Source organism: Sturnus vulgaris, chromosome 1 (assembly GCF_052056855.1).
Source record: "Sturnus vulgaris isolate bStuVul1 chromosome 1, bStuVul1.hap1, whole genome shotgun sequence".
Taxonomy (NCBI): domain Eukaryota; kingdom Metazoa; phylum Chordata; class Aves; order Passeriformes; family Sturnidae; genus Sturnus; species Sturnus vulgaris.
In genome coordinates this window covers 95,953,155-95,965,319 of record NC_142243.1, presented here as the reverse complement: position 1 = coordinate 95,965,319, position 12,165 = coordinate 95,953,155, and the positions used below count along the sequence as shown (strand labels likewise).

The window sequence follows — 12,165 nt, the reverse complement described above, 5'->3', positions numbered from 1 at the left end:
ATTAAAAAAAATTCAAAACAATCTTTTTCGTGAAGCATACTCTCTTCATGCACATCATTTGCTGAATGTGAGACTGCAAAAGCCATACACATTAATAATAATAATTATATACAATGGTTTTTCCACTAACTAGATTTAAAGGGCAATTTACATGCAATGAATAAAAGGCTGTTACCTCTTTGGAATAGGAACTGAAAGTGGTGTTTCATTACATTACATAATAAGATGTATATTGCATTTTGTGCCTTTTATACGATCATAATGTAAGTGAAAATTGACATTAAATCACTCCAACTGGTACATCATATGCAGCGAAAATAAGAGAATTTGTGAAAAGAGAAAATATATGAAGCTTTTTGGCACTGAATGACTTTTCACTAAGAACACAAGGAATGTTGAAAGCCATGGTGGGATGGCTTTCCTCAGTGAAGCCATGGGAGTGCAAAACAAGTATAATGACAGAAAAAACTGAATACCAGAGCTAACAGAGGAGGTACCTACCCCTTGCAACAAAACCCACATTAAGACCAGCACTGAGGAGAAAGAGTAGTGAATTATGTTCATTTGTGATTCCTTCCTGTGCAAAATATAAGCATCCATTTGCAGACTGGATTCTCTTTTCAGGGAAGTTTTCTTCCTCCCTGGGACCTGAATTAGAGATGTCATCACAAGACTGAAGAGGTTATTGCAATCTTCAGACTACTATTCATTCCTGCTCTTTCACATGGCTACTAATGATCATGTAGCAACAAAAATCTTAGGTCAATCAATGAGATTTCAGAAGCCCAAGGGACAATGCTAAAAAAATTTGGGAACACAGACAGTGATTCCCTTCACTCCTCCCAATAATGAGGGGAAACTTGAAACAAACAGGTGAGCCGAGGATGTCAATATCTTGCTCTGGGACTGGTGTTTTCACCAGAACTTTGGGGTTTTAAGTTGTGGAAGATACAAGGTATGCTAGAACCTGATGGAACCAACCTGTCCTGAAGGGTAAAAATGACTTTTTGGGCATAAGCTGGCAGGATGGAGAGGGCTTTAAACCAGAATTGATGGGTGAAAGGGATTCTAACACCATTGTGGTAGGTAAGTCACATGGCATCACCTGAGGGTAGCAAGTGCTAGCGGGAGCATTTGCACTGCTCCTGGGAGCATGGAGAGTTCAGGAACACATTCAAAATGCTTGAACACCAACACACACAGTATGAGAAGCAGACAGGATGAACTATCAGCACTGGTCAGCTCCCACAGCTGTCACTGGCATTGGCATGAATTGGTAAAATGAGTCCCACAAGTGGAGTGTTGAGGTGGAGGGCTACAGGCTGCTCAGGAGCAACAGGCAGGGCAGACAAGTTGAAGGTATCATACTGTATGTAAGGGAGGGGTGATTTTACAGCACTTACAGTTAGTGCTGATGTGGTTGAGAGCCTCTGGGTGAGGGCTAGAGGGATAGAAAACAGGGAAATGTGGTAGTGGATGTCTACTACTGAGTGCCCAGCCGGGATGTGAGCACTGATGACTTATTCTATAAGCAATTATGAGAAATTTCTGGATTGCTAGCCCTTGTCCTTATGGGAGATCTTTAACTTCCCACACACCACCTGGGAATATAATACTGCTGTGATGAACAGGACATTCTTGACATTTGCAGGAGATAATAACTTCTTGTCAGAGGTACTCAGTGAACCAAGCTCTCCTAGGCTTGCTATTTGTGAATAGAGAGCTCATGAGGGGTGTAATTTTAGGTGTCTGTCTTGGCCACAGTGATCATGAAATGGTTGAGTTTAATGGTTGAGCTTTCAGTGCAATGAGAAAAAAGGACACCAGCATTGCTACCCTGGATTCCAGTAGAAAAATCCTTTAAGCTATTAATGGAGCTCTTTAGCAGAGTACCCTGGCAATCTGCTTTGGAGGGGTTCCATGAGTGCTGGTCAGGTTTTAAGAGGTGCCCTTAGAAGCACAGGAGCAGACAATTCCACTGCATTGTAAGTCAAGCAAGTGGGGTGGAAGACCAGCTTGACTGAACAGGGAGCTCTTTGTGGAGCTCAAGAGGAAGAGAATTTGTATGGCCACTGGAAGCAAGGTCAGGCTTCACAGGAAGAGTACAGAGCTGTGGTTCATATGTGCAGGGAGAAGACACAAAAGGCCAAAGCTCATTTAGAACTGAATGTGGCCAGTGTTGTGTAAGATAACAGGAAGGGCTTTTTCAAGTGTGTTACCAGCAACAGGAGGTCTAAAGAAAGCATTGGAGTGATATTCGGTGTGTATGATCATCTGACTAGCAGGGATGAAGAAAAAGTTGAGGCATTAAAGGTTACTAAAAGGTAGGTGAAACATTTTCAACCAATGTGATTCAGCATATTAGTTTATTAAAAATATTTTGAAACAACCTAACAAATACAGAATCATCCATTTTCCCCAGAAGTTATCAGAAAAGATGGGATCATGGCAGGGAGGCTTGTGCTATGTAATTTCATCAGGAATGTCACAGCTTGGTGTCTTGCAGTAAAGTAATTTTCACAGCACTTGGAGAGAGTTCAATCCTGTGGCCACTGCACAGGGTACAGCTGGGCATCCTTGAGGAATACAGCAGGCAAAACTTACAAATCATGCACATCTTCCTGCAAGCCTTGCAGTACACTGCAAGAAAGAAGCTGTTCACAGGTGTGTCTCAGTTACAGGAATCAGAGCTGTAAGGCAGACTAGAAGAGACTTGCATGCTCTATTTTCTCATCTTGTGAAGCCATGACCAAAAAGCACAAAGTCTGCACTGTACCTTTCACTTCTGGTCGGTACTGCATGCCATCATCTTTCTTTCCAACTGCATTTGTGTCATCTGTTTCTAGGTGATAAATACATGCATGGTTACTTATTAGGAAATGCTATTTTCCAGACCACTATGTGTGCATCACTGATAAGCCAGAATAATATTCAAAGAACTATTTTAAATTGCAGTAAAGCTGGACACACTCCCACATTGCTCCTCTCACACAACCAGGTTGGTATCACACCTACTCAGTAACCCCAGTGTCCAGACCAACACATGGCACACCTCAAGCTTTAGGTTTTGAACTAAAAACTTTTCTGTGGTATGGACCTAGATTATTTTGGTGACAGTCTGTTTTGGTGTTGGAACTGCCCAAGTTACAGATATAAATGTAACTGGCAAAAAAGCTGGTAGAAAGCTGTTATTCCCATGAGAAAGTACTAAATAGAAGCCCCCAAAACTGAAGGATTATGGACAGGATTAGCTACAAGGCAGTAGACAGAGGGCTTCAGTGGACCATTCCAACACTGGAAAAGCAAATTATAGAATCACTTTGGTTGGAAAAGACCTTTAAGAATATTGGATCAATGTTTGTGTAGTAAGGGCCCAACCCAACTCACATTGGAAGCACATTTTACAGTCCACAGCAACAAGAGGGAAGATTTCCCACACACCTTTATTCCTTCTGTTCTCCTACCACCCCCTCATGTAAGAACGGTTGGATTATTGCCTAGATTTTCCTAAAAGCTTTTCCTGTCATTCCAGGTAACAGCAGCCAAAGAAAGGCAATGTAAACACAGCACTATGTGTGTAGTGTGAGGAATTCAAAGTTGCAGGTGATGAGTTCACTGATAACTGCATCAGTGACTTCTGACCAGAAATGGAAAAAGGAAAGTCTACCAATGCCAGTTATGTCAGAATTTACATTTACCAGAAAACCAAAATTAATCCTACCTGAGCAGTGCCCAAGGTGTCTGATGTCAATCTGCTCTTGCCTCAGACATGATGCCTCTCTGACAAAGCAGGGATTGTTATAGGAACTTCCATCAGAAGCACATACAGGATTAAAACTGTATCCACTGCAGTCTATGTTACATACACACCTGTTAATTGAAGCATACAGCAAAACAAAATTGACATCCAGCAAACAAAAATTAAGTCATGTTAAGTCCTAGGTAAACACTAGCCCATGCACCAATGCCAGGAGGGGAGAGCGTGCTGCATGAGGATGCTGAAGAAGTCATTGGCATCTCAGGCTTCCAAGCAGAATGTACAAAATTGTGAATACATTCTTCAGTGTGCTTTTCAAAAGTGTATTAATGTTTCTTGTAGTTTTACTCTGGTATCAATCTCATAGAATATACCTGAAAAGTGATAACACATTACTAGGGAGATTTACTACATTAATATACCAGTTCGTAGTGTTTATTCTCTAGTGTGAACAAAACCAGAAAAACATTCTAATTTTTTCAGCATCTGGATCCTTGGTAGGGAAAACAAAAAGGACTCCCTTTTCTGTTAGGTAATAGAAAGAGTTCTAGTTCAAAGGCTGTATAAACTCAATAAGCTTGGTTAATATTGGTTAATATCTTGTGTCATTTCAGCAAGACTTTCATTCATACCTTTGAAAGTTAATAATAGGTCTTTTATGTTGCATTTAAAACAGGATTTTGCAATCTGAATTATTTCATATTGCATCCCATTAACATTTTGGTTGAATCATTTTCCACACAATTTGCAACTAGGGATTGTAAAATGAAAGTGGGAAAAATGAAGACCTAGTGTGGTGCTGGTTCCTAACTACAAAGAGGTAGGACAGCCAGAGACTCAGACAGGGCTATGACTGCTCATGCTTGGATACTTCGTAGCCCCAGAAAGAAGTCCAGAAATTTTACATATGTGAATGACATAGGAAAACTTTGCAACTTTCCGTGCCTCACACCCCCTGATTATTTTATTCATTATCCTGCTTTCTAACCGAACTTCTATTTTTGAATGAAGGTTTCTGTGCATGCTTCACATTGCTCTGCAAGTTCATCTCCACCTTTGGGATGGGGAAAGTAAGGAGTGTGGCTGCAGAATGAGGGGGAGGACAAGGTGGGCACTGTGTCCAGCTCTCAGTCAAGTTCCTCCTGATGACATGAGTGTGAGAAAGCCACTCTGCAACTTCTGAGAAGTTGGCAGTGGGCACAAGATCCTGTCCTTGGCAGAAAGCTCTACTGGGGGCACAAGGTCTGACTGCCAGGAGTAACCACTAGCTTAATCTTGCTCCACTCTTGTAAGTCACAGGATGGGGAAAAATATCCAAGCTACCAACTTACCAGTTTTTTTATGTTCTTTCCCACTACTGCAGATAAAATTAAACTGTTAAGCAGACTAATGTATGCCTCAAGCAAGCTAGTAACAAACCTGCAGCAGAACTAAATTCCATGCTACAGAAACACTGAAGATGGCCAGCATACTTTTCTCTTTTCCTCTTCTTCCATGAGAACCTTTTGTTGCTTAATTTAAATATGCTAATTTTGCAGGTAATTTTCCATGCCTGTGAACTTCAAATTGTTGCTAGACAGAACATCTCTAGTGCAAACAGGGTTTTAAGTGCACCTACTGACAGTGAAAAACTGCCCCAGTAATGAGTCTCTACACATCTTAGGGACCTACTTTCAAGTACTAATGAAGCCTCTAAATATCAATATGATGAACATATGATAATCTTTCTTACTAAAATGGTAATGGTTGTAAACCTTAGAAAGAACCAGGAAGGAAATACTATTTTGTTTACCTGCTCCCACATGATGTTAGGAGTAATCAGGGGTTTATTTGGGTTTACTACATACAAATAAAAGGCTCATGGCTCAGCAGTCATGCATATTTATCAACACAAACTAGCAGAGAGCTGGTCCTCATTTGTATGACACTGGCTGTGTGCAGACAGATACCTTTTCTCTCCCTTAAATCTGCCTGTAGTCACCATCTGATGCTACCAGTTTGTAGCATCATGATTATGGCTGGATTTTGTCATTCCTGGTGGCAAATAAGGTGAGTTTTGAAAATATCTTTTTCTTCTTCATGGTGACATTACAGGCTAGAGTTGAAACTGCTTGGAAACTGCTTATATTTCCATATGCTTTACTGTGTTTAGATTTAACAACTAATATCAAATGCTTACTTTTTCCGAATTGTCACATGCTTGCTTTAGGGGCGCTTGTGTGTTCCTGACCCCGGTTTTCTGATCAACAGTCTCAGTCTTATCTCTAACCACCTCCTCAATGTACAGAAATGTAACATGTTGACCCCCCCTTCACATGTATCTGATTATCTGCTTGATGCCATTAGCTGCTTCTTTGCTATGACCATGATGCCAAGTGGTCCTTCCAGCTTCCAGCCTTCCCCTGGCCAGTTAATCATTGGTCACTTGGCAGAGCTGTCTGACATGTAAAAAGTTGGTTTAAGTACACTGTGGAGTAATGAGCAGTTGAACTGAACTGATGTACTTTTAAAAAAATTGAAACTCATTCCAACATAAACCTCTGAAGCCTTTCAGAGGGCTGAAAGAGGAAGAGTTAAGGAGAGGACATGGCTCGAGTGCAGTGGTCTGAAGGGAAAAGGGCCTCCACAAATGCAGTAGGATGGCAGAGATGGAGTCAGGAGCACATGTTAGAAACCTGCACTCGTCAGAGAGTCTGCAGAGGGTGCAGTGAATTTATCCTTGCTCATAGACTGTGTCCACTAGACCAAATACACAGTCAGGACTGCAGGAAGTGCCAAATCGTGAGATGAGAGCAGTGACAGGTGGGGAGTGCTGCTCTTGAGAGAAAACATGAAAAGAATGTTGTTTTTAACCACTTGGTGTTTGTGTAGGAAGGTAAAACCGTGGGAGAACAAGTTGCTGCTCTGATGTTGCTCATCAAACACTTTGAAACTGGAGCCTGAGTCCCTGTGTGGGGACTAGACCACCACAGACTGAATCAGAAGAGCAGCTCAGGAAAGCATTGGAAGATCTGACAAAAAAATCCACTATGAAATACTGAAAATATGTTATATCCTGATGTCAGAGAGCTACAGAGGGCAGATAATACCTTGGTATGGAGATGACAGGAAATCCAACTGCTTTCTTACCCCACCAGCCAGTGTGGGAGCCAAAGCCAGGCAGAAGTCAAAGCTCAAGGCTACCAAGAAGAGGCCATGGGTCTGAACCATACCACAGACCATACAAGAAGCACACAAAGTACGTGAGAAGACACGGTAGACTGTGAGAGTGAGCTAAAAATGGTATCTCAAAGGGCAAAAATATTATTAGACGACTTTGCAAGCAGGAGAATCTGTAAGAGGCACCAAGCATTGTTTTCCTTCACAGCTAAGACTGAAACTGAACACAAAATTGCAGTCCCATGTTGTAATCTGCTCCTTGAAGTCTCTCCTGCTGAGAAGAGAGCACAGAGAGAGCATAAGGACAAGGCAGAGAGCTGCTCACAAAGGCAGGGCAGGAAAATCTTAAGATCGTGAAGGGGAAGCAGGGACACATGGGAGAAGCACAATAGGCACCCAGGAAGAGAGTGAAACTTAAATGCAAAATTCAGAAGAAAAGAGTTAGTCACTTAAGGTAAAGTCACTTAACAGAATTGTGTACTAAGGACATCTTGAATGTGCTTGATGCTTCATATGAGAAAGAAGTGAATGAATGCTTCAAATTTTTGCTGGAAAAGCTTGCTGCAAAAGCCACATTGGAATAAAAGGAGTGAGAGCCCTACTAACATTTTCTTCACCTATTGGTTTTAACCAAAAGGATTTAAACAGGTAGTTAATGCTCCAAATTGATGTCTGGCTGGAGGAGGTTCCTGCTTAAATGTCCTCAGCAGATCATTTCTCTCACTTAGCCCAGGAAAGTCAACAGGATATATTCAGATGTTTTCTTGATATACTAGGATATACAGAAAAAATCCCTGAATTTTGTCACCTGTCATCAGAGAGCTGACACCTTAGGAAAAAAGGCACCAGCTTGCTGTGAAAATGTGCTTTTAGAAGTTGCATACATGTCATTCATTAACACCATTAGTTAAACAGAAAAGCATTTGAATTTCAAGAAAGTACAAAGTGATATAATTAAACCAAACAGATTTTTTGGGTGGTTTTAATAAGCAAGAAATGAAGATGCACAACTCATTTTTTAGGGGCTACTAGGTGTAACAAAGCAAACGTGCTTAGTAAAATGAAGTGACAAGCTCAGGCTGTAAGAGCACTTGCTGCTATTAGTAAATTAATTAGATCCCCAGAGATCAGAACACATTTCAAGGCTCCCTTTTGTTTTCAGCCTTCAAGGTGTACGTGGTCTGTTGGAAGTTCTGTGTGCTTAAAAACCCTGGTAGGTTCAAAGAAAAGAGAGGAAACAAAAGGAAAGGAAAAGCATGACTGACTTGTGGAGTGGGCTAGGCTACTGGGAGAGACTGGCTTTCCAACCAAAGGATCAGGCTGCTGCATTTATGCCCACCTAGGACTATATATTTTTCTGGCCTGGCCTCACAGGGAACGCTGCTTGCTATCCCTTCCCAGTAGCTGACAGCAGTGAGCATTCTCAGGTACTCACCAATTCATTGGCACATCTGCTTACAAATGTAAAATGGAAACACTAGAGTAAAACAAAGTGTTTGAAATTCACACAGATGGATAAGGGTATGCTTGATGGAATAAATTTAGGTGAATTGAAATAGCAGGGGTGTTGCAATTGCAGTTAAGAATATAACCATGCTAAATGAAGGATTACCTTTCATTTGATGCTTCCTCCCTTGTGTGCAGTTCTTCCCAGATGAAACTCGAACTAAGAAAATCTGGATTTCAAAGTGATTTTTCTACCTATTTGACTAGAGTTGAATCTTCATCAGATTTTTGTTATGTTTTTTAAAATCCCTTTATAGCACAAGAGAAGTAGAATTCAATTCTACAAAGCTTCTTTGTGCCTGGCTTTAACACTCTGTCTTTACTTCTGACCAGGAATCCAGAACACCCTTTGAAAACCATAAACTTCAGCTATTTTCCAGACGTCCCTTTTCCTACATTCCCTATTTCATGGCATGGCTCTCTCTGACCACTGAAGAAATTTAGTCTTTACTGCAGTGAGCTTCTCATTCATGGTGAACTGATGTTTGCTCTCTCAAAAGCAGCCCAACCCTCCCTCCTCCCTCAAATAATAGGAACCTTCAGACTTGGCACATACTGCTGCAAAGATCATTAGAAAACCAAACCTGGATTATTACCCATCTAGGATCTATTCAATTTCTTAATAGCCAATATAGTGAAAAAACCATTATGCTATTCCTCTCATATCAGAATATCCTGCACCTAGATTTTCAGGATTAATAATCCCACGACACAATCTTAAACCCCTTGTTTAGGTTGATTTTCTCTAATGTCTGAATGGTTTGTTTTGCACACAAATACTTAGGATTTTTTTTCCTGTTGTATCAGAAAGCTGTGAATTGCATTTACACAGGATTTAGATATCCTTCCTTATGAATACCTACATACAATATCATACCCTAAAATGTTAATTTAAAAAAGAAGTTGGCAAATGAGTGAAAAAGTGCTCAAAGGAGTAAGTATAAACTTGCATGCCAGACTTCAAACAGGCCAAATCTTTCCCTGGAGGACAAATTATATAGAAAAGATAAAGACTAGGACTTTGAAATGTCCACACTGGCATTTCTAACTGTTAATACTAAGACTTCTGAAATTCTGGTTTGGCCTTTGTGAAAACAGACACTATGTAAATTATAGGCCAATTGAATCTATATATTGCTGTGGCACCTTTGCTTGCCAAAGTAAATCTCATAAAATGTTAATCTCAAAAGGTCTACTTGAGGATCAGCTGTCAATCTTTCTTGAAAATCTACATTATAAGTCAAAACATATCTCTGACAGCATAGTACACTTATTAAAAAAAAAGATTGAATGTGCTCAGAATCTCATTTCCATATTTCGTCTGTTAAAAAAATAGGTAAAACTGAGAACATGATAAATTTGAATTTTTACAGTGAGGCTATTTTAAAGTAATGATTTTCTTATCAAAAAAAGAAAAAAAAAGATAACAACTCAAGTGGGGCCTTGACAAGATGGAGGAACCTCCCAAGATCTGAAGATGACAGGACATGTGCCACACTGCCACGGGACAGATTGTGGGTGGAGCAGCAGGGAAACAGCTCTTCAGAAAAGGACCTGAGGTGCCAGGGGAGCAGAGGGCTGCAGGGGCTGCATTGCAGGAGGGTCACCAGCAGAGCAAGGGAAGTGACTCCTGTCCTCCTTTTAGCACTCATGAGGTCCCACGTGAAGCACTCTGTTCTGTTTTGGGATGCCCCCAGGAACAGCAAATAGTCTGAGAAACCGGAGAGGCTGCAGTGGCGAGATGCTGAGATGGGTGGAGGGATGGAGGGTGAGGAATGGCTGGGGACATTCTTCAGCCTGGAGAAGAGAAGGCTAAGGACGTGTCTGCTGTCACCAACACCCCAAGAGGGGTTATGGAGAAGCTGAGACTGAGGCTCTTCTCAGAGGTACACGAAGAAGAGTGAAAGATAAGAGTAGCAAGTCGCAAGGAAAGAAATTCTGATTGAGCATAAGGAAGTTATTCCAAAGCGAGAGAAGCTCAGCCCTTCAGCAGATATGCCCAGCTGTGAAATCTTCCTTCATGGAGATAGTCAGAGCTCTCCTGGAGAAGTCCTTGAGCTCACATGAGGAAATTATCCCTGATTGCAGTACAGGGCAGGAGCCCAGACCCTCTAGAGATCCTATCTTTCAGTTGTGTTCTGATGGGATAACCTGTTTATCTCATGAACAGCCAGTAGAACTGAAAATCTCAGTGTGTGCTAAGAAAAAGTCTGGATACCTCAGGGTATATCAAGAGCAAACCATATATATTTGTGATGATGACCTACAAAATTTACCCCATCAGCTCTAGATGGTCCCAAACTTTGTGCTGCCCCCTCCGTGTCCACTTCTCAACACAACTGCATTTCTAATTCAAAATTCCAGCAGAACACATACAACCACATTCATACTACCTATGTTTTGGGCTTGTGGTCACTTTCTCACACAAGAGTATAAGTCTGCCAACCTCTTGTGGTCACATTTTGCACCACTATGCATAATATGTTGTATTTTCAACAAAGAGGAGAAAGCTTCTGGCCAGAGACACATTTGATGGTCAGAGGAGAAAGGCAGACACTCACTGAATGGTGTCAGGCAGCAGCTTTTCCCATGATATATACAGCCTGTTTCAGTTTTGTCACTAAATGGGAAGAAAGTCCCACCCAATCCATGTGAATCCTGTTATTTGCATTCTGTTACCTCACTCAGACCTACAGAAAATCACTGTTCAGGCAAATGATATGTTATGTGTTTATGCAATTTAAGACTATTTCGTCCACAAGTGATTTTCTATGCCCTTGAAAAGATTGACCACAAACTAACAACTCTTTAAAATACTTACAAGCTGTATGAAAAGGGAAGAAAAATATGGAGAAATATATTTCTTTGATGCTTCCTCAACCTGATTCCTTTCTGAGTTTAGATGAAGAAATAATGTATTGATTTGCATATGGTTGAATGCAAATTTTCCAAGTGTGCTGTTTATTACAACCCTCTCCTCAGGCTCTATTTCTGTGTCTCAACCACTCCACCTAGAATCAACGCTGAAATTTTTCATAGAGGCAGTGGAAATTATAAAGTTGCTTATGCTTTTGCATTCAGTTTATTATGCATTGTTACCACTCCTGGTTTAGACATATAATGTTTCTGTGAAATCACACAAAATGAAGATACAGATCTAAAATCCTGTGCAAAACCTGATTTCTTCAAACTACCTGTGATATAGTGCAATAAAAGCATATGTACCATTTTTGATCAAGAGATAGCCATAATGCTTTAACACCAAGCATGAAGAGTAAGAATCTGTAACTTTTCCAAAGGGGAAAATACAATTTAAGAGCAACAAAAAATTAACATCACTAATTTGTAATACGGCACATAGCTCTTTACAACCGATCTTCTTTAAATTTGCTATTAAAATGCACCAAAATTCAGTAATTACACAGATTCACAGTTTAATCTAGGCTTAAAAGATGTGTAGAGATCATCTAGTCTCAGCCCCTGCTCGAAGTCAGTCCCAAGGTTGTGTCTCATCAAGTTCAGACCATCTCCATGGATGGAAATGCCAGACATGGTGCTGGAGTGTCCAACCACCCTCGTGGTAGAAACATTCTCCATCATGACAACCCAAAATTTACCATGCTTTGACATGTGTCTATTGGCCCTCACAATATCACTGTGCACCTCTGAGAAGAAAGGACCTGCTTAGACAACTCTAAGAACCTGCAAGTTCAACTCTAAAAAATCAGGAAGTGACAAATGGT

At 40.8% G+C, this 12,165-nt stretch overlaps 1 protein-coding gene across 1 annotated transcript in view; it reads right to left on the bottom strand.

The window, feature by feature from the left end:
* The window catches only part of TMEFF1 (transmembrane protein with EGF like and two follistatin like domains 1), a 111,817-nt gene that overhangs the window by 9,759 nt on the left and 89,893 nt on the right, over positions 1-12,165 (bottom strand). The window contains exons 6-7 of the mRNA XM_014875138.2: positions 3,722-3,870; positions 2,777-2,842 (exon numbers count right to left, since the gene is read on the bottom strand). Coding sequence (XP_014730624.2) covers positions 2,777-2,842; positions 3,722-3,870 — 215 coding nt within the window. The remainder of the gene's footprint in view (positions 1-2,776; positions 2,843-3,721; positions 3,871-12,165) is intronic.